Source organism: Mastomys coucha, unplaced genomic scaffold (genome assembly GCF_008632895.1).
Source record: "Mastomys coucha isolate ucsf_1 unplaced genomic scaffold, UCSF_Mcou_1 pScaffold21, whole genome shotgun sequence".
Lineage (NCBI taxonomy): Eukaryota > Metazoa > Chordata > Mammalia > Rodentia > Muridae > Mastomys > Mastomys coucha.
In genome coordinates, this window is record NW_022196904.1 from 140262677 (window position 1) to 140263475 (window position 799).

Genomic DNA, 799 nt, shown 5'->3' on the forward strand with positions numbered 1-799 from the left:
CCCCCAAGATCTCCATGCCTGACATTGACTTAAACCTGAAAGGCCCCAAAGTGAAGGGTGATGTGGACATGTCTCTGCCCAAAGTGGAAGGTGAGGTTAAAGTTCCTGAGGTTGACATCAAAGGTCCTAAAGTGGACATTGATGTTCCAGATGTGGATGTTCACGGCCCAGACTGGCACCTGAAGATGCCCAAGGTGAAAATGCCCAAGTTCAGCATGCCTGGCTTCAAAGGAGAAGGTCCAGAGGTAGATGTGAGCCTGCCCAAGGCTGACCTTGATGTCTCAGGACCCAAAGTGGACATTGATGTTCCTGATGTGAATGTTGGAGGGCCAAATGTAAAAGTGAAGGGCCCCAAGTTCAAGATGCCTGAGATGAACATCAAAGCCCCCAAAATCTCCATGCCTGATTTCGATTTACATCTGAAAGGTCCTAAAGTGAAGGGAGATGTGGACCTTGCACTTCCTGATGTTGAAGGTGATCTTAAAGGGCCAGAAATAGACATTGAGGGTCCTGAAGGAAAACTCAAAGGCCCCAAATTTAAGGTGCCAGATGTTCATTTCAAAACTCCACAAATCTCAATGAATGACATTGATTTGAACATGAAAGGACCGAAGATAAAAGGAGATTTGGACATTTCAATTCCTAAACCAGAAGGGGACTTGAAAGGTCCCAAAGTGGATGTCAAAGGCCCTAAACTGGACATTGACACTCCTGATATTGACATTCATGGTCCAGAAGGGAAAGTGAAGGGCCCTAAATTTAAAATGCCTGATCTCCACCTCAAGGCACCCAAGATCTC

The 799-nt window shown here is 46.1% G+C and overlaps 1 protein-coding gene across 17 annotated transcripts in view; it reads left to right on the forward strand.

Moving 5' to 3' along the window:
- The window catches only part of Ahnak (AHNAK nucleoprotein), an 87204-nt gene that overhangs the window by 24416 nt on the left and 61989 nt on the right, over positions 1 to 799 (forward strand). For 10 of the 17 annotated variants that reach the window (XM_031389628.1, XM_031389627.1, XM_031389619.1 and 7 more), the window contains one exon: positions 151 to 194. The exons of 4 other annotated variants lie outside the window; for them this stretch is intronic. In XM_031389628.1, the coding sequence (XP_031245488.1) occupies positions 151 to 194 (44 nt within the window). Of the gene's footprint in view, positions 1 to 8; positions 195 to 799 lie in introns of all 17 variants that reach the window. 3 more of the 17 variants (XM_031389620.1, XM_031389624.1, XM_031389631.1) reach the window with 3 other exon arrangements.